This window comes from Anoplopoma fimbria, chromosome 15 (assembly GCF_027596085.1).
Source record: "Anoplopoma fimbria isolate UVic2021 breed Golden Eagle Sablefish chromosome 15, Afim_UVic_2022, whole genome shotgun sequence".
Lineage (NCBI taxonomy): Eukaryota > Metazoa > Chordata > Actinopteri > Perciformes > Anoplopomatidae > Anoplopoma > Anoplopoma fimbria.
In genome coordinates, this window is record NC_072463.1 from 2,907,455 (window position 1) to 2,932,646 (window position 25,192).

General features: G+C 38.2%; 3 gene segments (V, D, J or C); all 3 read left to right on the forward strand.

Annotated features, from left to right (window-relative positions):
* The first annotated feature begins 1,188 nt into the window (after window positions 1-1,188).
* Window positions 1,189-23,376, forward strand: LOC129103332 (immunoglobulin lambda-1 light chain-like). The segment is given in 8 exon segments: window positions 1,189-1,282; window positions 1,380-1,679; window positions 2,431-2,444; window positions 20,133-20,178; window positions 22,207-22,554; window positions 22,658-22,681; window positions 22,809-22,915; window positions 23,092-23,376. Coding segments are annotated over 8 exon segments (924 nt in total).
* On the forward strand, window positions 12,548-13,307 carry LOC129103333 (Ig heavy chain V region 93G7-like). The segment is given in 2 exon segments: window positions 12,548-12,765; window positions 12,908-13,307. Coding segments are annotated over 2 exon segments (363 nt in total).
* LOC129103334 (T cell receptor beta variable 29-1-like) lies at window positions 13,912-15,099 on the forward strand. The segment is given in 2 exon segments: window positions 13,912-14,605; window positions 14,702-15,099. Coding segments are annotated over 2 exon segments (360 nt in total).
* Window positions 23,377-25,192: the final 1,816 nt, after the last annotated feature.

Consider the following 25,192-nt stretch of genomic DNA (forward strand, 5'->3'; position numbering starts at 1 on the left):
TGATGCAGCCGACAGGATGACATCACACGATGCACTGACCCTCCTACCTGCAGCTCTTCATAACAACTCTATGAGGTAGTTTACTGTCAGACAGAACATGGGGATAATCATCAATAAACCAGGCCTCTTTTTGCTGTGGACTACAGGTAAATTAAAATACAATCAACAGTGGACTGATTCATATTAACACATTATCATGAACGTATTTATGTTTTTGCAGTTTTTGTCATTTAAGATTGTGTTGATTTGATGTCAGAGGATATAAGTAGAATCCAACAACAAACTGGTATTAAGGTTTCTTTTCTTATGATACACTCAGGTCTAACTGATGGGAGTGATGTCACTAGTGTTAGAACACCTCTGTCCCTCCATCTCATGTACTGTAGTGGGACCTCAAGGACCACCAACACTCCCAGTTACACTTTGATTCACTGTGTGTGTTTTCATACAGCAGCTAATGAGAACGTCACACACTGCAGAGACACTCCCACCTGCAGCTCTTCACGTCTCTACACTACGAACTACAACTACAGTCATATATGAAACTTTAGAACATGGACTCTATTAAACATGGACTCCTCAGCTTGTTGCTATTTCTGCTCTGGAACAAAGGTAAAGATTTAGGGCTGGGCAGTGTGGTTGAAATCAAGATGTAAAATTCTTGGGGATGTGCAGATGATAATTGTTTCATAAATGGTCTATTGTATGAGAGTTAGATTGTTCACTGCGTTTAAACACAGTTATGTACTGTTATACACACAGGTCTAACTGATGGAAGTGATGTCGACCAGACCCCCAAACTGTGTGAAAAACAGGGTGGCAGTGCAACAATAACCTGCAGCCACACCAAGGGTTTAAACTTCTACGTGATGTACTGGTTCAGACAGCTGACGGGAGAAACAATGAAGCCAGTAAGAGAACACTTTCTGTTTGGGAATTTCAGCAGCGAGAAATATTCAACCACCAAGCCTGACATTGAGAGTGAAGACGTTGACAGTGATACAGACGCACTATATAGTAGAACAAAGACACAGAGCGCTGTTAACACAACTGTTAGAATGATCTCATGTACTGTAGGGGGACCTCGAGGACCATAAATACTCCCAGCTACACAATGTGGAGGTCTGAACATCACACATGTGACACTCCCACCAGCTGCAGCAGTTTACATCTCTAACCACACTGACTCTACATTAGACCTGTACAGTCTCTGAGGGACAGAACATGGACGTCACTAAACATGGCCTCCTGAGCCTTTTAGTCCTTCTGCTCTGGAGAAAAGGTAACTACATTATAGCCTTTAACCTTTGCTGTTGAAAATCATGTTACATGCTCTACAGTTTGAAATGTAATGGTAATGGTGAATGGTTTACACACAGGTCTGATTGCTGGGGATGATGTCACCCAGACGGAAATACTGTGGAAAGATGAGCGAGACAATGCAACAATGACCTGCAGCCACACTAAGGGCAGCGGCTACTACCAGATGTACTGGTACAGACAGCGGCCTGGAGAAACAATGAAACTAGTCGTGTTCACTATTGCAAACACTAAACCTGTCTTTGAACCGGACTTCAGAGGGGAGAAGTTTTCAGCCACCAAGCCTAACGCTGAGAGTGGGACGCTCACAGTGAAGAAGCTGCAGCCAGAAGATAAAGGCTTGTATTTCTGTGCTGTGAGTCAACACAGTGATACAGACACTCAACAGCTGAACAAAAACCTCAGTGCACTGTTGGTACATCTGTTATGAGTCTATTTATCTGCTGTACTGTAGGGGGACCTCAAGCACAATCAGTGAACATGGTAGCACACAGAGACACTCCCTGCTGTAACCGTTCATATCTGTGGTAACGTCACACCTCCCATCACACAGGCTGACAGAGACTCTGCTCTCTGAGTCCATTTTGATCACAACACAATAATGATCACAGCTGTCTGTTCATTAGTTTTAGTCAGAAATGTGTTGTAATGCAACTTAAACTCTTATCAGTTATTCAGCTCAGTGACCCCTGCTGTGACTCTAAACCTATTGGTTCATGGTTTGGTTCCTGGAACTACTGGGAGTATTGGAGTCCACCAGACCTCAGAGTTACTGGTAAAGAGGGCTCGGTATGCTGAGATGGACTGCAGTCAGGATCTTGGTGGAAAATACTTTTAGGGTCAGTGCAGGAAAGAGCTTTGTTTGAGTTGTTATTACTGTTCACAGAACATTAAACTACTGACATAACTAACAAGACAAAACTCTATTTGAAAGGTCGAACAATGTTTTTTAAAGACCATTTCAAACCATTTGATAAGAAATACATTTTAGTACACCCACATTTGGTTTTGTCTGTGTTTGCAACTATATATTCCCAATAAATCAATTAATAATTCAGTTAATGTTAAAAATAAGTGAAAATCTGCAATCGTTCTTCTCCAGAGCCAAAGGCAACACCTTTAATGTTCATGTTTTGAAAAGTAAATCTATTCAGACCAAACGTATTGAAGTTACACCGAAAATATTTCAAAAGTGGGAATCAGTGAATTTGTGCCTTTTTTGTCATGATAAAATAATTCTCTGTTGATCAACTTATTAATACCATGTAAAATCAATTTTCAGGAGGAGAAATCTAAGTCTCCTCCACGTCTCCTCCATGTCTCCTCCCCTCTAAGCTGACCCCATAACGTCTGTTCAGTCTGTCAGTCGATGCAGAGTCAGAGGACGATAAAGACATCATGATCAGAAACACCAACGGGATCACTCTGCTGCTTCTCTGCCTCTCCTGTAGGTTCAAATTAAAACTCTTTGCTGAAAGTAAAATCTTTTGTTACCATTTCTGTGTTTTCACAGCTCTTCTCTTTAAACACAGGTCGTTCTCTGAGCACCAACGTTCATCAGACTCCATCATCAATATTAACAAGTCCTCATGTTCCAGCAATAATCAGCTGCAACCATTCAGTCAGTTCATACAATGTGATATTGTGGTACCAGCAGCCGGTGGGTGACTCTGACCTTAAACTCATTGGACATCTTCTGTATACGAACCCAACCATTGAGGATCACTTCAAACCGCATTTCAACATGACTGGAGACGGCTCGGCAAAATCTCAACTCCATGTTCTAAAACCCAGACAGCCTGAAGACAGCGGCGTTTATTACTGTGCAGCTAGTAGACACAGTGACTCAATGTCGCCAATGCTTCTACAAAAACCTGCTCTGATAATCAGCCTCATAAATTCACACTGAAGAGGAGAACAGCTGCATCTAGCTGCAGCCTGTGGCAGGAAATCAACATGATATCATCAGGATACCTGTGTGAACCGCCACAGACGGATACTGTTCAAATACACTGATCAAGACTCCTCCTCCTCCTCCTCCTCCTCTTCCTCCTTTACATCCTGTTCAGTTTGCAGTCATCATTACAGTTTTGTTTTCATCTGCGTTATGATCATGATTAGACTCCTGGTACATTTAGCAGCTCTGCCGTTCTGTTTAACAGGTAATATCACTTTAACTCATAAAGAAATTGTTCTATGTTTATTCTTACAGCCTATTAATTTAATTTTCTTCACTAAAGCTGTACGTTTCTTGCAGAACTCTCAAAGAACAGTGTTCATCAGGCTCCCGGTGCTCTGATCAAACATCCTGGAGAAGAAGTCCAGATGAACTGCAGCCATTCAAACACTGATTTTAATATGATCCAGTGGTATAAACAGTCTGCTGGGGAAATGATATGGTCCTAGTCGGCTATGTACGATTCACTTCTGCAGCCGTTGAAGCTAAATTCAAAGACACTCATGATGTGAGCGGTGATGGGGAAGTCTGGCATATCTTCATATTCCTAAATTGAATCACTCCGACACAGCGGTGTATTTCTGTGGTGCCAGTAGAGCACAGTGCTGCACAAACCCTGAGTCTTTGACAAAAACCCTCTGTGATGCAGCCGGTTACACAAATTACCACATGAACAAGAAATAAACCGCATTGTGAATGACTGATATCAGACATCTGGCTCACCCTGACACAGCTGGATTCTTGTTTCATCCTTTAGGGGGCAGTGTTTCTCCACAGATCTTTTGATATGTGATGTTTTCTTTTTTGGGAAACAATAAAACAATTAGAAATATTTTTTTCTGTTTTGATAAAAGATAGTTAAATTGGTAAATATTGACATGCAGCATTTGTATTTATTAAGGTATTTAATAGATGGAATTAAATGTAAAAATTGTGCTGGATTCATAACAGAATTTTGCAGAGAAAGAATTACTAAAAAATGTTAAGTTGTAAAGTTAATAACCTGGTATGTTAAATAATAATAATGGATAGTTATGTATGTATATGTTAAATAGGTGAACAATATGACTGCGGATGTCATTTACAAGGGTTAAAAAGGCATTTTCCATTTCATCTCGACTTTCTGAGTATTTTCTCATTTATTTGGAACGTTAGATACAATTCCATTTAAAGACGATAAATTATCATATTAAATTATTATTGCTCACCCTTACTACATAGTGTTCAAGAATCAACGATCATTTAATCAAACATGTAGTTTCTAAGAATACATCTCTTATAAATTTCAGGTCTTTGTTATTTATTTGTCATTACAAATACATGTGGAGTGTTTTAGAAACCGAATTTTGACTTTTTTTAATGTTCCAGAAGGTGGAGATGGAGCTCCAGAAAGTCTCTACAGTTTGACACTAGTATCAATATGAAATATATATACGATGTAGCTGATGTAGATTTGATAGGAGGGGGTTGATAAAGACAAGAAGTCATCATCCCAACATTATTCTTTTTCTCTTGGCTCATTGGAAATCACTTTTACCATTCACTACTAACACTTTATCTTTAGTTTGATTTGAACATTTTTTTCTAGATGGTTTTTAACAAAGCACAGTGGTTGCAGTTTCCTTCTCCTTTAATTAAGAACTACACTCATCACCATTGCTGGTTATAAATGACACCATGTACAAACCCCTCCCACCCAGCTGCATTTTCTTTGAAGCTTTCGTCTTTGCCAGTTAATGTACAGTGATGCTGTTTCTCCATCACTTCCTTTTCCCCTTCAGACCTTATAGTCAGCTCAGTGTTGTGACATCACAGCGACTTACATCTGAAAAAAACTTTCATATGCTGTCTGACATGTCATGAAAAGAGTTTTGAGTATCTTTATTTTAGTCAAAATGATCTGCTTTCTCCTCTTCTGCTGTCTGGCAGGTAAACGCCTTTTCAAATAGAATTGGCAAATATGTAAGTGGAAATATTGTTTCCCCTCAAAATCATTATGTAACCAAGTTTGTTCTGCATTTTTCTCTCTGTCCAGGTGTTTGTCTGGGTCTAGATGTCCGTCAGTCTCCCTCTGATCTCATCACAAAACCTGGTGACAGAGAGCAGATTTCCTGCAGCCACGATAAAACTGACTACAGAGTGATGCTCTGGTACCAGAGGTCACCTGGAGACACAGCTATGAAACTCATTGGATATTTGAACTTTAAAGATGTCAAAATGGAAGAGTCATATAAAGATGACTTTAACATCTCTGGAGATTTGGGAGGAACTACAGCAAAGAATGGCTCTCTTATAGTCTCACTTAAACCAGAGCACAGTGCAGTTTACTACTGTGCAGCAAGAGAAGCACGCTGACAGAAATCCCCTCTGATCTTTACAAAAACTCTGCACCATCTTTTCTCATCAGTGGTTTATAATAAGACATGGAGTAAACTGCTCCCAGACACCTGCTTTGTGGTTGTACTTTGGTTTGATGCAATCGTTTCATTAATAGCGAATACAATGTGGTTCTCTTTTACTGGTTTAATCTATTTAACAAGGCATTTTATGAGAGTAAAATGTAATATTTAATGAAATCTGTCAAAAGCAAAACATGTTTTGTGGGGGAATCGGGTTAAAGGAGAAGCGTTTAAAGATATCCGTTTGATATTCAACTAGATGAAGCCACTCCTCCTTTCTACATCATGTTTACTTCCTGATTAAATGTGACTCCGTTTAGAGAGAACGCACAAACAACAGAGAGCATCTTAACTTCACTAATACTGCATTTCTTCCCTGACTTTAAAGATCTTTTCGACTTCAGCTCTCTACATGATGATTAGATTTCTCTTTTGCTTTTTCCTCACAGGTAACAACAACAACTGACTCATATTTAAGTAGAAATGTCCTCTACTGTTTCCCTTCACTTCAAAAATCAACATCTTGCCACGGACAAGCTGACTACACCATAAAGCTGTGGTACCAGCAGCCCCATGAGGACAAGGCTGTGAAACTCATCGGATACGTAGAATATAGTAGAATAAGCTATGAGGATTCATACAAAGAGCATGTCAGCATCACTGGAGATCTCAGTGGGAATACAAAGAGCGGTTCTCTGTTCACAGTGAACCTGAGAGAGTACGAGCACAGTGCAGCGTACTACTGCGCAGCTCGATGTGCACGTTGAGGCAGATCTCCTTTCAACTAGACACAAACTAAACACCCTCCTTTATCAACTGTGGTTTTGAGTTTCTAAAGGACCTTCAGCAGCCACCTGCAGCCAAGTTTTGGGTCATGTGATTTCTACCTCACTTCCTCAAGTGTCTGCCGTTTTTTTTTTTCCACATTCAGTCTAGTCATATATCCGTAACCTTCATCATCATTATCCTTTCTACAATTAAATCGGCATGGGACAAAGAACTGAAATGATTTGTTTACTACTTTCTTGTCATCTTATAGGTAATGTGAGCGGATCTCTGGGATCACATAAGTTTGTGTTTTGTTTCATATTCCAGCAGATAAAATCTATTTTTGTGTCCTTTTGCAGGTCTTTCTCTGGGGGTTCAGGTCCATCAGTCTCCCTCTGCTCTCATCAGTAAGGCTGGAGATGATGTGAAGCTTTTCTGTACCCACGGACAGACTGACTACAGAGTGATGCTGTGGTACCAGCACTCACATAAAGACAACTCCATGAAGCTTATTGGATACGGATATGCGCAGTTCAGAAATGACAGCGCGGAAGAGACGTTTAGAAAGCATTTCAGATTAGCCGGAGATTTGAGTGGACAAAAAACAAAACATGGTTCACTTTCCATAATCAATCTAAAAGCGCTTGAACACACCGCAACGTACTTTTGTGCAGCCAGTCAGGCACAGTGCATCAAACATCCTTCTGCTCTTGACAAAAACCTCTTTACCCCGAAATGTGGTTAAAGACATTATCTCCCCCACGTGATTAGTTGAGTTTTTACTCTGCTTTGCCAACTGATCAGCCTCGTTTTGAATTTGTTTCACTTTATTTCTTTTTCCTGCTTTAGAAAAATGAACAACCATTCTTTATACTCAACAACAGTGACACTCATCTACAGAGCTTCCATCAAACCTTTCTGGAATAAACTACAATGAGTATTTTACTCCTCACAGCTCAAGACTTATATATTCTCAGCCAAGTCATCAGTACTGGGCCAACAACATTTGCTACAGAAAGAAAAAACATATTTCAACAACAGCAAAAACCCTTTATAATAATTATTAACATTAGAGGCCACCATAGCCTATTTTTATGGTATAGATCTTGAACTTGTTGCAGTCTGTTTTTTTTTTATCATTGCCCACCCCCATCAACAACATACTGATTTTAAACTTAAGTAGGATATCAGTTCACAAGGTAACCAGTCAGTCATCACCAAAAGTTCAGCGTCACATGACATTTTTTTTTATATGCAAGGCCATTATGCGTGTTGCTGGGAGATCTATCTATATATCTTTATTTTAGGATGCAACTAAAATGAAGCACAGCCTAAATAAAGTTACGATTTATTTTTAAATGGTGGACTTGCTTATTGCAAATCTGTTCAGAAATGATCCTCAAGTGCAATTGTTGTAATTTAACTAAAAATAAAAGGAAAAGTTTTTCTGCCTTTCAGGAAAAAGCGGCCTGACTGAATGTAAAGAAAGTTTCTTGGTGTCAACCTAATCTGGTTTCTCTACATCACTTCCTGTCCCTCCTTCTGAGCCACAAAGCTGAGCGACTCAAGCTGGTTCTTCACAGTCAACATGATGCCATCTCATCTCATCGTTTCCATCATCACTGTACTCTGGATTAAAGGTACTGCACAGTCATGACATTTAAATAAATGAACTCTTATATTATAATCCACCAATCATTGATCAACGATTTCTTACTGCTGTTTTTCCAGTAATGTAATCCAAACTTTTATCCACTAGAAGATATTACAGCACTACTTAACACCGTTTCTTGATCTCTTTACAGGAGTTTACCTCAGTAATGAAAAAGTGTTTCAGGATCCAACTGAACTGTTTCACCAACCGAATAGTGAAGTCATCCTGAGCCTCAGACATGAAATCCCGAACTACAACACTATTCTCTGGTATCAGCGCTCAGCAGGAAACACTTCATTAAAGCTGATTGCCTACATGTATTTTAAATCTCCTACGGTTGAGACAACATTTCAAAGCCACTTTAACGTGAGTGGAGACGGACAGAAAACAGCTTATCTACACATCCTGAACCCGAGACACCCTGAAGAGAGCGGAGAATACTTTGGAGCAGCCAGTATTACACAGTGATGAAGACAGTGACGCTCTCATACAAAAACCTCCATCATGATCCAGCAGATACCATCACACCAACAGGAAACCAGTGAAACCATGTGACACGGCCTCAAACTACTAAATAATGTCTTCATTTTAACTGGTTGATTAGAAGAAATTCTTTTGTTCCTTTTATTTCACTGTACTGGTAGAAATTAAAGGACAAATAGATCATAATAATTATAATAATAAAGATCATGATAATTCATGTATTTACAAAATTGAATAATAATGTAATATATGCCATCAACCTTCACAGTCACACATAAAGGTCGTCTTAAACTGCTCAGCACTCTCCAGCGTGCAGATAAAGTCAAAAATGATCTATTGAACTGCTTCGTTGAACTTTTGTTTCGAGACAAATTCTACTGTTGCTATTTAACTTCACACACATATTTTGCTTCTCGTTGTCTTCACCTTGTTTTCCTGTTGTGAGTTACCATAAGGCTGCTTTTCAGTCGGTCTGGATGAAGCAAAGAAAGTCAGACGTCTTGGTTCTGCTCTGTTCTGTGTTCACATTAGGGCTGCGACTCACAATGGCTTTCATTATTGACTAATCAGCTACTTTATTTTTCAGTTTGTTCTAATAACATGTCTAATTATGGTCCAAAACCCAAAGATATTCAATTCACTATCACATATCTATCAATATCACGTAAATTATTAAACAATTATTAATCATTTTCTTTCGATCGACTGCTCACTTGAACAGCAATTCCTAATTTAAACGAACAAAGAGGTGTAAACAGGAAGTATACCTGTGAAAACAAAGTTTGCTGAACCTCAAATGAGTATTATTAAGAACGCAAAGTGAAATACAGTAATGCAGGGCCCTGACATACAGATTCAACCAACAGGTGGAGGCACAGCACATGATATGAAGCATTTATCATGAGGATGTAGTGATGAACTAACCCCCACACACACCAACACCCGTCTTCTTTCACCCTGAGCCTTATTTTCTTCCCAGGGTTTCTCACATCAGTGCTTTATGATGTCTTCATGCATGCTGATCTTCTTCTTCATCTGTTCTTATTGTAAGATCTCATCCTGAATTACATAAAAGTAGTCGCTATTTATATCATCATTTATAAAACACATTTAACTATCATGCTAAAAATACTTTATTGTCTTTGTTTAGCATCATAAATATTTTATAAATCTGCTTTTCTCCACAGGTCAGGTGAGCGCTGTTACATTTCAACAATTTCCTCCCCAGATAGTGGAGGAGAACACCGAGGTCCAGATTAACTGCAGCCATGATGATACCAACCTTCTATCAATGCTCTGGTATCAACAAAGAACTGAAAATCTGTCCATGACCTTTATTGGGTACGGATACGGGAAGAGCCCTCCAAACTATGAGGGTCAGTTTGAAGAACAGTTCGAGCTGACGAGAGCAGACACAGTGAGAGGAGCTCTGGTTGTACGCAGAGCAGACCTGTCACACTCGGCTGTGTATTTCTGCGCTGCCAGTACACAGTGATGTGGTTTGATGCCACTCCCTCACTAAAAACCCTCATCTTGTTCCATGAGATGTGTTCATTTGCACAAGAGGTGGTGTCTCTCTAAAAACATCATTGGAGGAAGCTGTGTTCCTCCTGCTGCAGCATAAACCTGAAGGATGGCACCACTTGTGATAGCATTTCTTCTCATCTTGCTTCAATGTAAATACTTTAGCTGCAACACAACAATCTATGAATGTTTTTTCACTGTGGCTTCTGTATCAACTGCTTTTTAAATCTGTGTTTTTCTCCACAGATCAAGCTACGAGTGTGACGTTTGAGCCATCCCATCCCAGAATAGTAAAGGACACAGCCAGGGTAGAGATTAAATGCAGTCATAATGACAGCAGTCTTACTTTAATGCTCTGGTACCAGCAAACAGAGAGCGGTCTGATTAACTATATTGGATACGGCTTCACCGGCAGTGAACCCAACTATGAGAAGCAGTTTGAAGATCGGTTCAAGATAACAAGACAAGGCGTCCAAACAGGAGCTCTGATTATTCCCAGTGTGAATCTATCAGACTCTGCTGTGTATTTCTGCGCTGCCAGTACACAGTGATGTGGTTAAAGTCAGCCCCTCACTAAAACCCTGCTCTCTCTCTCTTTCTCCTCTGTTGTCTTCATGTTGAAGATCCTGAGAGGCAGGATGAATAAACCTCTGACAGAAACAACAGGCTGATTTTAAAACCAAATTAAAATAATATGCTTCCTAACAGTTGGACTTTCTCTAGGAATCATAAAAGTGAGATGGAATTTATGAATTAAATATACTGGCAAAGATTTAACTCATTTCAGCAGACGAAATCAATTTCAAGATTTCCACAATTTATACGAAGCAAGTGCTGCCATTTACAACAAAAAAAGCTGACAGGACAAAAAATGAGTATTCAAAAATAGGATTATAATAAACATTCAATGTACATTCAGTCAGACACATGAACAGACCAGATGTTGATTAAAAAAAATGTTTTTTGTGACCACTCCCAATAAGAAAACACCATTATTTGCACAGACAGGTGAGTTATGTCAAGAAATGACAAAAACCAACAACCTCAACAAATACCAGTTCAGCCTCAAAATATTCAATACAATTCATTCATATTTCACCAAATAAAAAGCATGAAAAGTATCGTAAAAGTGCCAAACAAGCAAAAGAAAAGCTCAATTGAAATAAACTATTAAGAAAAGTACCAAGAAGCGAAAAGCAGAAAAAAGACGAACGTTGACGAGACCAAAACTACGGACCCCAAATAGAAACGTTAGCTAGTTAGCTTAGCGCACTAACGTAAGTTAGTAGACACACACCTAACTATATTAATGTTATTCATCTACATCAAGATACTGTCAGAATGTCATAACCGTTAGCTTAGCTTAGTCAACGGTTGCTAGCTTAGCCAAATGCACTTTACATTGATGATTTTTGGGCAGTCATTTCCCAAGTTTTACACACTAATGTAGTGTTTTATTAAAAATATAACTCTCCTAAAAAACAGTGGGAGTTTGCGCGTGCATCAACAGGAGTGGGCGGAGCTAAGTAATCAATTAAGCAATCACACTTTACTTGTTTAGAACAACAGTGTTTCACACAATTAAGCAGTGACCAATCATGTTCCACCGATTATCAGGTTTTCATCCAATCACATGAATTCAACACATTTACAGGTGATGGATAAGACATTTAAATTTTGTCAACAATAAAAACACTAAATAATCATAAGAGGTATAAGAGGAAAACTTGAGCCATAAAGAATATTCAAGAAGCAAGAACTGAGAAAAAGATAATTAAATGAGTTAACATAATTAAATGATCATCAGGGATAAATTGACATTAAGTTTTTCAGTATAATCAAAAACTATTCCACACCTACGGGCAATTTAGAAAAAAATGTCTTTGGAGAGACAATATGCTCCGATTCATTTAATAACATTGCTTTTATTATGAATTCTGTTAGATGAGTTCTGCTCGTCTTTAGTGGGAATGAAAACCTGCAGATAACTGTCTAACTTTGAAAACGAGCACTGCATTGTTGTGGTCTGCTTATGCTTTTTAAATAACATAATTTACAAAACTGGCTTCATGAAAAAAAAACTATTTAGGGAATTTAAAAAGGTTGTGTGCTGGAAGTAAAAGTATGCTGAAGGCAAATAAACACAAAACAATGTAGGCCTGCATTAAAAAAAATACAATAAGAAATTCAAGTATCAGGCCTAGAAAAAGATCAAGCTTTCATTTCTCATATTCTTTACATGTTTCCAAAAATCACATCACTCGCCATTTCTATTGTGATACGAATTTAAGCTTTACAACCAGTACACCAAGAAAATCCATAAAAATGATTAATTCATTTCTGATCAGAAATAAAATTGCACCAAAGAAGGAGAAGCAGGTAGAATTTTTTTTTTAACAAGATCAGCTGCGAGCAGAGGAAGTAGAGGAAGAGGAGGTGTGATGTATGGAGAAGTGAAGTCATCTCTCATTTCATTTTTGAGACCGGAGCAACATGTGAATGCTCCACCTCTGATAGCAGATCTCAGTCAGCCTTTATGCTGGAATTGTAAACTTAAGATGAAAACATTTGTGAGTTTATTTGTCACTGTTGCACAGATCTTGGCTTAAGGATGTCTCCAGCTTTATACACATTGGGATTTTTACTGCTTTTGCTTACAAGTAAGTCTGATTAAATGTGTTGTGGCTACGTTACATAGACTAAGTACTGTTGACTCTGTAACATCTGCACCGCAGTGTGTTTATGGTGTTTCTTGAATTCAAACTTTAACCCACTAATGACATTAATTCTCTTTATTCACAGGAAAAGTGGAGAGCGTTTCCTTTGAGCAGTCCTCTTCTCAGGTTGTGAAGGCCGGTACTGAAGAGCTCAGGATCAGCTGCAGTCATGATGACAGCAACCTCCAGGTGATGTTGTGGTACCAACACAGAGAGAGCGGTCGGTCCATGAGCCTCATCGGCTACACGGTCCTCAAGGGGGAACCGAGCTACGAGGAGCAGTTCAAAGACTCCCGGTTCCAGATAAAGGCTGAAGACACAAGGAAAGGATCTCTGATCATTCGCTCAGTGAACTCATCAGACTCAGCGGTGTATTTCTGCGCTGCCAGCACACAGTGATGTGGTTCAATGCCACTGCTTCACTCAAAACCTGCTGCGACTCATAGCAGCTGCTGAACAGGAGTTTATTTGGAAAATATGATGCTGTTTATCAGGTTATGATTCATGTATTGCTCTGCTGATTGATGGGACGTTTAATTACATTTAGTAAATGTATTCACTACAAAAAAATATATATAAATAATATCATTAACAAAATCATGTACCAAAATGTAATTATTAAAGTTGCATATTAAATATAAATAAATTAAACTAAACACAAATAATGGGACTTACTTAATTGTATGTTATGTTAGCATAAGAGCTGTTGCATATTGTAACACCGTAGTTGCATTCAATAATAATGAAACATCTTGTAAGCAGACAATGCATTTGATTACAGAAATGCATTTCTTGATCATTTCACATTTTATGGACTAAACGATAACTCAAGAAAGTAATTGCCAGATTAATTGATAGTGAAAACCCCTAAACCAGATCTCCTGCTTGAAGCTTCTGTTAATAACTATGCATTTTCTTTCCCAGAGTCAAAGGGCTCAGTCATTCCTGTCAATGACGGGGCCTGTAAAGTGAAACTGAAATTCAAAAATGAATTCATTCCTCCTGATGCAAATTTTAAAAAATGCACTACAGGAACACACCACTGATTTTGTTTTGTTTGTCAAGTTTTTCTTGTGATACAAATGGGCTACAAATGCATTTCGTCGGGCATCCCTGTGTTGCATAATGAAAATACATGATTCCTTGAAAAATTCACTTTGAAAATGTTACAAGACAGAAACCATCATGATACATTCTGTGTGAGTGTTCATCCCCTCTGTTTATTTTGTTAATCTGCTGTAATGATTGACTGTTCCTAACACTGTAAATCCTCTTGAGATGCATCACTCATCTCATCTTATGTTGGTGAGCAAAAACACCAGCAGAGAAAACAAGACTAACACAAGTCAGGTGTGCAGAGGGAAAATAAGTCTGCACACAAGAGGAACTCAAGTTATACAAACTAACAAACTGTCTGGACTAACCGATGCCGAGCAGAGAAAACAGAGCACCCAAAACAAAACCTCGATCAACAAAAACAAAGGAGAACTGGAACTAAAGAGAGTCCAAAAACCATGACAATAAAAAGTTGTCCAGAAATTAACTTCAATGAATACTGAAAAAAAAACATCATCTTAAAATCTTCGCAGTGCTCTTGAGCAAAGAACTTCATCCTGCAGTTGCAGCTCAGTGTCCACTAGGAGACTGAGGCTGTTCTGAGAAACTCCCTCTCACTTCTATAGGTCAGACGTTGTCACTGTAGCAGAACAGTGAGGTCCACCTAAAGACAGAGTTGTGATGGTAAACATGAAGCTTCTCCTGGTTGTCGTTCTCATCCTCACCAGTAAGAACATTTAAATTCAGTTTAAAGAAAGCTACTTCTTCTCTCTCGTTGAAGTTGTTAATTCATTTGTCATTATTGTTTTTTCTTGATTTCCAGATTCCTCTGCTGGGGTAAAAATTGAGCAGCCTCCATCTTTATTCAGCCTTGAAGGAGACCCGACTGTAACTTTACCGTGTGAACAAGATGAAGAAGACAACTTCTACATGTACTGGTACAGACAAAGCAGCAGTGGGGGATTACAGCTGGTCACATATTCTCTCAGTAACAACGCGTGGAGCATCGAAGCTCCGTTCAACAAATCCAAGTTCTCCATGTCCCGGCCTGCGGTGCTCAGCTCCTCTCTGCAGATCCACCGTGTGGAGGCCGGAGACTCAGCTGTGTTTTACTGCGCCACCAGAAGAACACAATGATTCAGAAAGCCTCAGCAGCTAAACAACAACCTCAAGAGGAAACCAGGAAGAGGTGACAGAGAGGAGGGATGATGAGGAGGGTGAATGTGATGAACTCTGAAGGATTCTGTGTAAAAGCAACAGACCAACATCAGTGTGACATGAAAAAATAAAGAAAACTTGTTTTCAAAAATCTATTAATTCATTAAAAAAGGGACAAGAATGCTTCTCCATAAGTCACAATGTTTCCTGCAACACCACAGCGCTGATCAGTTGAGATAAGTGAGCAGGTGTTAAGGTGGTAGAGAAACACATTCAGTATTCTGTTCCTACAGAGTTTCTCTAATCTGTGTCGTGGAGTAGTTCAGTCTCTGTTATGTTTTATATGACTATTATTCTCTGTGCATCCTGACAAGATGAAACTATATGAAGTTGAACAGGTTATCATACACTGCTCTCTACAGGGGTCATGTGGGATTACACTTTAATTATCAAAATGATCAGCTTGAGCTTTTCAGAAGTCAAGATATGTCAAATAGTTAAAGTTGTATTTGAAATGGAAATTTAGTGCAGGCTGAAATTTACATTTAACATATTAGTGTTCTCTGCAGAACAACGGTGACATAACATCATAGAAATGCTTCATCTCACAATTTAGTAGATATAAGACCATAAAAAGGTTGTATTCACACTGGTTATCCTACCAATTATTTGTTTGAATACTAATTTTAGATTAAAAAAAAATGTTATTGTAATACCTCAACAGACAGGAAGTGCTTTCAATAAAAAAAATTTAGAGGAAGAAATACATAAACATAGAATTTTCATTGAAGGTAACATATCATAGCCTTTAGCTAATTTGGATTTGTGGAATGTAACTATGTTTATCTACTCATGTACTGAAGGACTATTTTGAGGTAGTTGCACTTTACTCGAGTATTTCCATCATTAGCTATTTTATACTTCTACTCCACCACACTTCAAAAGGAAAATATTCTAATTATTATTCCACTATATTTATTTGGCAGCTTTAGTAACTTTGCAGATTCACATTATTAAAACAAAATAAAATCCACAGATACATTTTATTTTTCTGTTATTATGGATTGAGTTAAGAGTAGTTTCCAGCTGTAACACTGAATTGATGCTTACATATTAATGCATCAATAATTATGAGCCAATAATAAAATACAGCGGGTAAAATAAGTGTTGAACACGTCACCATTTTTCTCAGTAAATATATTTCTAAAGGTGCTATTGACAAGGAATTTTCACCAGATGTCGGTAACAACCCAAGTAATCCATACATACAAAGAAAACCAAACAAATAAGTTCAGAAAATAAGTTATGTGTAATAAAATGGAATGACAGGGAAAAAGTATTGAACACGCTTACTGAAATGTATTTAATACTTGGTACAAAAGCCTTTGTTGGTAATGACAGCTTCAAGACGCCTCCTGTACGGAGAAACTAGTGGCATGCATTGCTCAGGTGTGATTTTGGCCCATTCTTCCACACAAACAGTCTTCAGATCTTGAAGGTTCCGTGGGCCTCTTCCATGAACTCTGATCTTTAGTTCTTTCCATAGATGTTCTATTGGATTCAAGTCAGGCGATTGGCTGGGCCATTCTAGCAGCTTTATTTTCTTTCTCTGAAACCAGTTGAGTTTCCTTGGCTGTGTGTTTGGGATCATTGTCTTGCTGAAATGTCCACCCTCGTTTCATCTTCATCATCCTGCTAGATGGCAGCAGATTTTTATCCTTCCTTCAATTAAATGAAGTTTGCCAGTGCCGTATGCTGATGTTCCCAAACTTCACTGATAATTGCCATTTTCCAAACATGGTGTGTATTATGGCATCCTCTGTCAGAAATCCCAGTATTTCACAGGCTTGTCTAAATGTTGTGCAGCAGCTTCAACATGCTTTTTCTTCAGCAGTGGAGTCTTGCGTGGTTTATGAGTGAAATTGTTTTCTTTGAAACAATGTTCTTTCCAGGTCTTTCTGAAGAGTGGTCCTTTATGGACCTCTTCTGATAATTACAGTCCTCTGTCAGAAACTGGAACATTCCGGAAGTTTAGAATGTTCTTTCCGGATTATGGCCCCAAACTCAATGCCATCAGTATGTTTTGCAACAATAAGGTTGTGAAGGTCTTGAGAGAGCTCTTTGCTTTTACCCATCATGAGATGTTTCTTGTGTGACACCTTGGTAATGAGACACCTTTTTATAGGCCATCAGTTGGGACTGAACCAGCTGATATTAATTTGCACTGACAAGGGGCAGGATTGCTTTCTAATTACTGATAGATTTCAGCTGGTGTCTTGGCTTTCCATGCCTTTTTGCACCTCCTTTCTTCATGTGTTCAATACTTTTTCCCTGTGTCATTCAATTGTATTACACATAACTTAATTTCTGAACTTATTTGTTTGGTTTTCTTTGTATGTATGGATTACTTGGGTTGTTACCGACATCTGGTGACAATTTCATGTCAATAGCACCTTTAGAAATACATTTACTGAGAAAAATGGTGACGTGTTCAATACTTATTTTACCCTGTATATGATTTTTTGCTGTATATGATTTTTTAAATGGGCCATTTTTGCATGAAGAGTTCATTCACTTTATGTATATTTTGATGCAAATGCTTTTGTACTTTTGCTTAAGTAACCTTTTAATGCAGGACTTTTACTTTACTTATTTAAAACATTGTACTGTAAATTTGATATTATAATTTGGTGTTGATTTGGTGGTCAATTTGATAACAGATTTTTTACCCAGTTCCCTTTTAAAGACTTATGTTGAAGATATGAAGAGCAATTTAAAGATCCCAGTCACATCTGTCAGTAAAAGTGTGTCTCCTCAGTTCACTGGTTGCTGGGTGGATAAAGAGGTGTGACCAGCAGAGATGTCCCTCCCTCTGAACATCTTCATACAAACAAACAAACAAAGAGCAGTTCCTCTCTTCCTTCACACCGTTGTTGCTTCTTTTCTTAGCTCTCCCAGAAATAGCAGCAGTCAGTCAGCCCGACCTGAACAGCTGCTCTCTCACACAGAGAGAGATGGAGGCTGAGATATGGAGGAGCTGGGTGGGGGAAGGAGGGAGGAGGGGAGAACCAAAGAGACTTCAGGTTTTTGTGTGATGCTTTTTCACCGTGGGGACAGGGGGCCACGGTGATACAATCCTATAGAGCCGCCGTACAAAAACCTCCTCCCATTGACACCCATTGTGTAGACTGCTACATGCTACCTGGGACACTCTGGAGAGCAGAAAAATCAATAATCTGAAGGTGTGTACGCTGTCAGGACAAACTGGAACTGGAAAGTCAACATTAATGGAAAAATTGGCTGAAAATTAGTTTTAAAAAAACAAGTTTTTAATCATATCTGGAGCACTGGATGAGTCTCGTAAACATCTTCACAAAAGCATCATATTTTGGACATTATGAATCTCATCCTGCACGTTAAAACCTTCTTCATCCTCTGGATTATTACACTCTGATTAAACATGAGGGTTATGGAAAGTTTTGAGACATTTTGGTAGAGGAGACATTCAGTGTGACACTGGATCTGAAGCTTACTTTGGAAAGGGAACAAAACTCACTGTTTTGGGTAAGTAGCATCTCTCACTGCTGTAGTTCACTGGTACAAACTTATAATAGTTTAAATGTTGGTATGAAAGTGAAAGAAAAAAACAGTTGTTGGTAAAAGCTGAAATATTGAGCTGAAGTGAAAACACTGTGACCAACACTCAACCTGCTTACTTTGGCCAAGGAACCAAACTGACTGTTTTAGGTAAATATTCAGTTTATTAATGAGTTTTGTTAAATGTCACATTGTTATAAAGTCCTCATATCAGTAAAAAAATCTTTCAAAGATAGTTCTGGAAAGACTGAGGAGTTTCATGTTCAGTATTTCTACACTGTGACAATGTAAACGAGGCTTACTTTGGAAAAGGAACCAAACTGACTGTTTTGGGTAAGTCAACGATGGTTTGAATGGAACAAATGTAAAAAGATTTGTCATTAGGGTGGTGCATTAAGTTAAGTACATTAAATGAATGTACTTTGTAGTTCAAGTTAAGCTCAGTACTTTTGATGTTAAGCTTAAGCGCTGTGCCAATTACGAAGCCTATTTCGGCCAGGGAACTAAACTGACTGTTCTCGGTAAGTAAGACTTAAAACCTTTCTTCTGATTAAATCACCAGTAAGAGAAGTAAAACCTGTACAAGCAGGTTGGTTTTTCCAAGTTTAATATAAATAAATAAAAATCCTCCTCAACAACCAGACTGCAGTGAAAGAAATATTGTTTTGGAGATTTAAAGAAAAGTGACTTTAATATAATACGCACTTAAAAAGTAACTAAATGTAAAGAAGCAAAGTTAAAGCAGCATGTTGGGCTGTTTTGAGCACTGATCACATTCACTGTGACACTGGTGGTGGTGAAGCTTACTTTGGTGGAGGAACAAAGTTAACGGTTTTAGGTAAGAAATCAAAACACGTTAAAATACAAACATTGTGTGTTTCTTTAAGACATGTGCAGCACTAAAGTCCAGATGAATTCTGCATAAAGCTTTTTGTTCTTAAGCTAAAACATCAGTTTGAAGCCTATTTCAGCCAGGACACTAAAATGACTGTCAATATAAAGTCCAACAGAGTAGTTATTGAAAGGTTAGTAAAATATTCTCGTAAAAAACAAACAGGCTGTATCGGTTTTAAAGAAAAAGGTGCATTTTTTATGAAACTTAAATGTAAGGAAGCAAAGTTAAAGCAGCATGTTGGGCTGTTTTGAGCACTGATCTGCTTCACTGTGACTCTGGTGCTACTGAAGCTTACTTCGGTGGAGGAACAAAGTTAACAGTTTTAGGTAAGAAATCAAAACATTTTTTGATATTGTGGATTTATGAAACTTTCTTCACCCGTCCCAGTCTAAATTTAGCTCAGTGTTTTTTATCGTGAAGCTACAAAAATGTCAGATTAAGCCGAGGAACAAACCTGACTTTTCCTGGTAAGTCAACATAAAGTCTAAAAGGTTATAGTCATAGGGTTTAAAGAAAAGTTGCATTAATTATAAAACTAAAAAGTAATGAAACAGAGTAAACGCAGCATCTGTTTTAAGTACTGATCAAGTTCACTGTGACCCAGAGTTCAGAGGCTTACTTTGGTGGAGGAACAAAGTTAACCGTTTTAGGTAAGAAATCTAAACAAATGGGAAAAAGTCATTGGAAAATGTCTTCACTAAAGTCTAGTTTAAGTTCTGCTCAGAGATTATTGTTCTTAAGCTTAAACAGCAGTTCGAAGCCTGTTTCAGTCAGGGAACTAAACATGGTAAGTTAAAATCAAGTCTAACAGGGATGTAACTGAGATGTGTGTATTGCATAGAACTTGTTGAAAACAGACTGTAGTTGTTGGTCTTAAAAAGGAAAGTTCCATTTATTACAAAACTAAAGTAAAAGCAGCATGTTGGGCTGTTTAGAGCACTGATCACGTTCACTGTGACTCTGGTGGTGGAGCAGAGGCTTACTTTGGTGGAGGAACAAAGTTAACGGTTTTAGGTAAGAAAACATTTAGAATTCATTCAATACTGCTCTTGTATGATTTGGATAAAATGTTTTTGACACTGTAAAGATACTCTAAGAATCAAATGACTCTTAAACAGCAATGTTTTACCCATTACTGGACTGGATAATCATATTATGACAACCAAAAGCACAAATAGATTCAAATGGAGACAGTAAGTCTGGTAGGATTTGACTGTTTGTAAAATTTGAGTTGAAGTCTTTACAGACTTTGTCAGAGAGTGAAAAAACTGAAATAGTGACAAAAGATAAAGAGGCAGCAGGAAGAGCTTTTGTGTCGGTGGAAAGTCTCTGTGCTCCTTCAGCGAGGCTTTCTTTGGAGCTGGAACTAAACTCACTGTTTTAGGTAAGAAAACCTGCAGAAAAAACATCTCAGAGAAGAAGATGCTCAGCTTGTTTGTTTGTTCAGATTATAGGCATTACTAAGAATTTATTTATTAGACATTTGATTTGATTGTTGTGAGAGAAAGTGTGCAAAGTTTAAAATGTGAAAGAAGTAAATGCAGAAGTTAGTTTGTGGCAGTAAAACAATGGCTGTCTGTGTTCTCCAGTAAAAGTAGAGCAGCAATAAAACAATTGGCTCTACGCCCAGATTATTCCTCTCACAGCCAGTTCTTATCAGCTCTGTGAAACACTGTGAGCTCACAGTCGGAGGCTTACTTTGGAGCTGGAACTAAACTCACCGTTCTAGGTAAGAATCACCAAACTGAACATAAACTATTATAATGTTCAATACGGTAACGTTCAGGTTAGAGGTGAGGGTTGTTTTTAACTTCATGTTAATAGAAATAGACCTTAAACTTCAAGTTGAATGCAGTTTGGAACTAATTTAATTCAGTACGAGTCTGTATTGCCTCTACATTTATGTGTGCGTAAAGGTTTGACTTCGTGAAAAAGAGCACAAAGACAGTCTGCAGCTTTCAGTGCTGAACGTTCTTCTTGTATAGCCTCGTATCAGTGTGAACAACTACGACCCTGCTTACTTTGGCAGTGGCACCAGACTGACGGTGTTGGGTAAGAAAATGATAAAAATCATATGTATAAATGTTAGTATGTGACCTTGTCTTAACTTAAATCTGAGCATTCTTGAGTTTTGGGTTGTTTTAATATTTTGTTTAGTTATTGGCTGGAGCAGCATCGTGTTGCTGTGCTTTAAAACGGCAAAAGAAAATAATTAGGATGAATCTCTACGTGTTTAGTCAAAGTACCAGACTCGAAATTGGCATTCATGGGATGTCATCATTTTCTCAGTTGCTAAACAGATGGTTGAAATTTAGTTTTTCCTTCACTGCATTCAAATTACATGAATGAGTTTATGAGTGGGATCCATGTGATACAGTGACTGTATTTTATGTCTAATTTGTGAGAAAGACACAAATGCTGTAGAAGAAATAAGCTAAATGTAATTTCAAACCAACATTTTCTGTATAAATGAGATTTTAATGTCTCTCAGTGTGAGCTCTTGTGATGATCATGTTTTATTTGGTGCAAAGGTTCGTTGTTAAAATGTCTTTTTGTCCGTTCATGTCTAAAGGCTTGAGGTCAGAGGTCACATGAATGATTAAGGTTCTGTATTGCACGTTTGTTTGCTGTAGATCTAAAGAAGCTTTAATTCATGGTTTGCTTGTTTGTCCTTGCAGAAACGGGTTTTAAGGTCACCGCACCGACAGTCAGAGTGCTTCCACCTTCAACAAAGGAGTGTCAAAACCAGAAGGACGACCAGAAGAAGAAGACCATTGTTTGTGTGGCCAGTGGATTCTACCCTGATCATGTCGGTGTGTTCTGGAAGATCGACGGGGAGAATGTCGCCACCGGTGTGGCGACCGACAACGCTGCCCTCCGAGAAGGCAAGCATTACACAATCACCAGCAGGCTGAGGGTCACTGCCAAAGAATGGTTCACAAAAGGCCTAGAGTTCACCTGCACCGTCAGCTTCTTCAACGGGACACATACTGAACTTTATGAAGGATCAATTCATGGGGTAGAAGGTAGGTTTCATTTGAAACTCAGAAATGACCTCAAACTGTTCTTTTTTCAACTGGAGATACATCAACAACCATCTGTCTAATGCATGTATTCTTCTTCCATCAGGTAAAGGAAAAACCCTGACAAGAGGTAAATCTCATTCTGTGTTTCTGAACACCTCAATGCATCAGTTCTACAACGATTCAGTGTCCTGTTGGGTCTCCACGTGGATGTTTCCTCTTTGAATCTTCTCACTAAATGTCTGTACTCTCTGCAGAGAAATATCTGAGGATCACACAGAGCGCCAAACTCACCTACGGTGTTTTCATCGTCAAGAGCAGCATCTATGGAGCCTTTGTGGCGTTTTTGGTGTGGAAGCTTCAGGTTAGTTCCACATGATCTCCATGTTGATTCCCGTCCCTTCACCTTATGTCCTAACTGCATACTTATTATTTTGCATATTACATAAAAACAGGTTTTGTACTCTTTAATATGTGAATGAACGAGCAGTCAAAAGAGCTTGTTACGTTATGACATTGCGTCTTTTCTGTCTGTTACAGAGATCAGCTGGGAAGCGGAACGACTGAGAGCTGAGGACAGAAAATAAAGAAAATCTAGGAGACTGTTTTGGTTTGGTTGTTAATAAAGGTTGACATTAAATATGTCCTTGTATGTTGCGTTGCATTACATTTTCACAGAACAGTTCTGCGCATATTGTTGATAAAACTGCCATGCAAATACTTTGGCATCACATTCTTATAAATACTTATGATAATAATTCTGTGTTTGTGTTCCTGATTAGCTTGTTTGCTTAATTATCTTATAAATAAAAGTATTTCAGAGGATCTTCGTCAATCATGTGCTTTCATTTCTCTATAAAATAAGTTTGTTTATGATTCTTATGACATCTCCAGACATCAGTTACATTCAGTTTATATCTAAAAGGGCGTGGGTTCAACTTCATGTCAGACGTTGTTCAAATTAAAGTAGTTGATTTAAATAAGAGAGTCAGACATCACTCTCAATATCTCATCCAACACTGAAAATCACTTTTTCCACAGACAGTGTGAGGTATTTCTGTCTGTTTTCTGAGAAAGCGACCATTTTCCACCTCCATACATAATGATGAAACATCTCAGCTCAGAAAAACTTCACAAACTGTCATTTGGGTCTCGACAAGTTTTTTCCATTGAGCAAACTGAGAGGTGACTAAAGTTTTATCTATTCTAGTCGCATCTAGCGAGAGAAGCTTATGACGGTTTACATTCCTCCTCATGAATAAAGAAGTCGTTCCTTTTAGTTCAAACGCGTTCAGCAGTAAAGTAAATGTAAGAGTGTGAGTCGACCACACGACAACAGGAAGTCAGCGTCCTCGTCTGAGAACAGAAGAAGGTCAAAGCTGTTGTTGGTGAGGGAGACGAACCGGAGCATGAAACCCTGCAGAGGAGCAGAGAGCGACAGCAGAGAGAGGATGTGGTCACAGAGCAGCCTGCACATCGCTCTCTGTGCTGAGAAACCACCAAGGTGCAAACCTCCACTTTACCACCAACCTCCGGCTCTCAGAGCACAGCTGCATCTCTGCACAGAACCCCCACCCTTCATCACTGCAAAGCAACTCTGAGCAAACAGCTGTGAAAACCTCCATTTCTGTGTCAACTGAAGCTACACAATGAACAGAAATGTGTGTTATATCTGTCACAACAGCTGTTTACTCTCATCTGGTGCAGACATATACGCATTCGATTTTGTTTTACGTAGAGAATGAGAACACTAAATTTAGTTGCAGTGAAAGAGATTTAAACTGTATCAGGTAGATCTGAGACAACTATCAACAGTTAAGAGTGTTCTAGTGTTACTGTAACTGTAGTCTCATTTTAATATGAACCACTATTTGAGATATTATACTAACTGTAATTAAAACCTAAATGTTTCTGACCAAACAGTCCCTCGTCAACACAGTGGTGGAAGTGCTCAAGCCTTTCACTAAAGTAAAAGAAGCAATAAAACAGTGTTGAGGTACTCTACAAGTAAAAGACCACAAAAAAATTGTACAAAAGTAAAAAGTACTAAAGTAAACGAATCGTAATATACTTAAGGTACCAACAAAAAATACACATAATGCAAAATGGCCCGTTTAAGAATATGAATAATTGATGCATTAATGTGTTCATCTCTTTTATTGTTGCAACTGGTAAAGGTGGAGATAATTTGAATTAATTGATATACTTCTAGATCTAAATTTGTTGAGTTTATTTGCAAAAACAGATAAAGGCCATTCCTAAATTTAATAAACCAAAACCATCTGGGTAGATTTTTCTCTGTTTTTGCAAAGAAACCCTTCACATTTTGGCAGTATTTTGTATAATTAATCTGAATCTGCCAAGTACTAAATTTAGTCCAGTAAAAAGTACAATATTTATTTTGTATAAGTATGAATTTGCAAAAAATGCAAGATACAAATAGCTCAAACTGTAATCAATAACAGTACTTGAGTAAATGTACTCTCCGGCATCTTTCATCGAACTATTAATGTATTCTTTATCAGTTAAGACCCCAGAGGGATTCAAGCTACGACACAAACTTCGTTTGTTCTATTTCCTCCATTTGTTTCCTTAAAAAACATGTTTGTGTTCAACGGAGTCACATAAACAGGAAACAGTG